The 3,248-nt window shown below is 51.0% G+C and overlaps 1 protein-coding gene across 1 annotated transcript; it reads right to left on the reverse strand.

Moving 5' to 3' along the window:
* Window positions 1-325: 325 nt before the first annotated feature.
* ETH_00016210 (uncharacterized protein) lies at window positions 326-2,639 on the reverse strand (the record flags this gene model as incomplete). The annotated part of the gene is made up of 4 exons (XM_013379024.1): window positions 326-505; window positions 908-1,747; window positions 2,050-2,190; window positions 2,214-2,639. Coding segments are annotated over 4 exons (1,587 nt in total), but the record flags the coding sequence as incomplete, so codon positions are not given.
* Window positions 2,640-3,248: the final 609 nt, after the last annotated feature.

A 3,248-nucleotide genomic window follows, 5' to 3' on the forward strand; every position in this document is an offset into this window, starting at 1 on the left:
GCTGGTCGAACTGCTGCTGCAGCTGTCGCTCCTGCTGCTGCTGCTGCAGCTGCTGCTGCTGCAGCTGCTGCTGCAGCTGCTTCAGCTCCTGCTGCAGCAGCTCCAGTGAAGACTCCAGCTGCAGCGTCTGCTGGCGCTGCAGACCACAAACTCCAAACCCTAAACCCTAAACCCTAAACCCTCACAGAGTGCAAGACAAAAGAAACAAACACGGAGGGAGCTGCTGAAGTAAACAAATTAAAGTAAACAAATAAATTAATTAATTAATTAATTAATTAATTAGAATAAATAAACTAATTAAAATAAATTAATTAATTAAAATAAATTAATTTACCAGCGCCTCATTTTCCGCCTCAAGATATTCCTTGCCCCCCATACCCAGCAGCGCCACTTGCTGCTGCTGCTGCTGCTGCTGCTGCTGCAGCTGCTGCTGCTGCGGCTGCTCTGAGGGTTTCAGGGCTGCCTCAACAGCAACTAATAAGGAGGAAGCCTCTTGCAGCCGAGCCTGTGCATCACGCAAACCCTAAACCCTAAACCCTAAACCCTAAACACTAGACCCTAAACCCTAGCACGATTAAAAGAAAGAGAAAAACACGAAAATAAAAAGACTAATAAATAGAACCACAGCAGCTAACGAGGACGGCTAAATAAAAGTAATAAATAAATAAATAATAAAGATATTAAATAAATAAATAAATAAATAAATAAATAAATAGTCAACAATAAGAATAGATGACAAAGAAATAAGTAAACGGTTTTTAAAATAATGACAAATGATAATACAGGCAAAGAGAAAATATAAAAAATGAATTAAAATTAAAAATTTAAAACTTAAACTAAAACTAAAAATAAAATTAAAAATAAAATTAAAAAAAAAATAAATAATTAAATGAAAGTGCTGCTGCACCTCGGCGCGGCAAATCTCTGAAGCGTCCCCAGAAGAAAGTGACCGCTGCGACTGCTGCTGCTGCTGCTGTTGCTGCTGCTGCTGTTGCTGCTGCTGCTGCTGCGATAGGGCGAAGGTGCAGTGTGCAGCAAGTCCCTCAGCTGTCTGCGCAATGCTGCGCAAAGTTTCTTCAAGGTAGATTAGCTGCTGCTGCTGCTGGGGGAACCCCAGTCCTGCTGCTGCTGCTGCTGCTGCTGCTAGCTGCTGCTGCTGCTGCTGCTGCTGCTGCAGCAGCTCCACGCAGCGCAAACCCTCAGCAGCAGCAGACAACACGGCCTCCAACCCAGATATAAAGTCGGTGCTTACGGAAACGCTCCGGTCTGTGAGGGGCTGCTGCTGCGGCTGCTGCTGCTGCTGATGCTGCTGCAATCTCAGCTGCTGCTGCTGCTGCTGCAGTTCGAGCTGCTGCTGCTGCTGCTGCTGCTGCTTCTGCATTTTTGGGTGTGGCTTTCTCTGCTTCTTTTTGCCTGCAGCGGCGGCCTTCTCCTCCCCCCCGCTGCTGCTGCTGCTGCTGCTGCTGCTGCTGCCGGTGGTTGCTTTGCTGGCAGCAAACGAAGTAGTTCTCCGGCTCCGCAAGCAGCTCGGAAGCCTCCTGCTGCTGCTGCTGGGCAGCCACCTTTTGCTGCTGCTGCGGATTATGAAGCGTGAAGGGGCCCTTGACAGCAGCGCCCTTTGAATTGTGTCTTCTTGCTGCTGCAGCAGCGCAGCCAAGTCCTGCAGCGGCCCCGCGCCTGCTGCTGCTGCTGCTGCTGCTGCGCCCTCAGTCAAACGCTCCTGAGCCGTCCTCAGCGACTCTGCAAGCTGCGCGCACAAACAGCAGCAGCAGCAGCAGCAGCAGCAGCAGCAGCGCCAGTGAAGGAGTGCGAGGCGCGCACGAAACGCAGCAGCAGCAGCAGCAGGAGCAAGAGGAACAGCAGTCACGCTTAGAGCAGCAGCAGCTGCTGCAAAAGCAATACGAAAGAAAAGGCGGCCGTAAAGGCTGCAGCAGCAGGAACAACAGCAGCAGCCACACAAGCAGCAGCAGCAGCGAGAACAGCAACAAAGCCAGCAGCAATTCTACGGTAGCAGCAACAGGAGCAGCAGCAACAGCAGCAGCAGCTCACAGATCTGTTGTCTTCTCTTAACTGTTTTGTCTCTTGCTGCTTATCTTCTGCATAACGTGCCAGCCTCTCAACTTCCTGCTGCAGCTGCTGCACCTGTGCTGCTGCGGCTGCTGCTGCTGCTGCTGCTTTTTCTTTCTCATTCTAAATGAAAGCAAAACACAAACATCAGACATGCTGCTGCTGTTGCTGCTGCTGCTTTTGCTGCTGCCTGTACCAGTGCTGCTTCTGCTACTGCCGCTTATCGTACTGCTGCCACTTGTGCTGCCACTGCTTGTGCTGCTTGTGCTGCTGCTGCTGCTGCTGCTGCTGCTGCTGCTGCTGCTGCTGCTTCTGCTGCTGCTGTTTCTGCTGCTGCTGCTGCTAACCTCTTCATTATGCAGGTCTTCTTTGCTTCTCTCGAGTTGCTGCTGCAGCTTGCGAACCTCTGCAGCAAGAAGCCTTCCTTCTGCTTCTGCTGCCTTTTGCTTCTCTGCTGCTTCTGCTGCTGCTGCTTCTGCTGCTGCTGCTGCTGCTTCTGCTGCCGTTGCTGTTGCTTCTGCTGCTTCCTTTTCCTTTTTTTGCTCTTCAAACCGCCACGGAGTTTCGCAAATCTAAAAAAATTAAACAAAAGAAGAATATTCCAAAACAATCACTAGCTAGCTAGCTAGCTAGTTAGCTAGATTTTGAGAAGCAGCAGCAGCAAAAGTAGTAGTAGCAGCAGCAGCAGCAGCAGCAGCGAAGCCGTAGTCACCTTGGTCAGCAACAGCAGCTCCGGCGGCATCAGCAGCAACAATAAGACAAAGCAGCAGCACTTCCAGCAGCAGCAGCAGCATTACCAGCAGCAGCAGCACATCCAGCAGCAGCAGCAGCAGCAGCACAATCAGCAGAAGCAGCAGTACAACCAGAAGAAGCAGCAGCACAACCAGCAGCAGCAGCAGCCGCTGCACAACCAGCAGAAGCAGCACCACAACCACCAGCAGCAACACCAGCAGCGCAACCAGTAGCCGCAGCAGCAGCAGCAGCAGCAGCAGCAGCAAGAAGCACCTGTTTGACGAATCTGAGGGTTTCGTGCTGCAGTGCTCTGAGGGTTTTGAAAAGAATTATTTTTTCTGCTTCGACTTTTTCCCGCAGCTGCTGCACTGTCTTCTCCGTGGCTCTTTCCGGCAGCGCAAACCCTCGCAAAGGGGCCTGCACAAACCCTAAACCCTAAACCCTAAACC

This window comes from Eimeria tenella, genomic scaffold (genome assembly GCF_000499545.2).
Source record: "Eimeria tenella Houghton genomic scaffold, Eth_scaff1315, whole genome shotgun sequence".
NCBI classification, from domain to species: Eukaryota; Apicomplexa; class Conoidasida; order Eucoccidiorida; family Eimeriidae; genus Eimeria; species Eimeria tenella.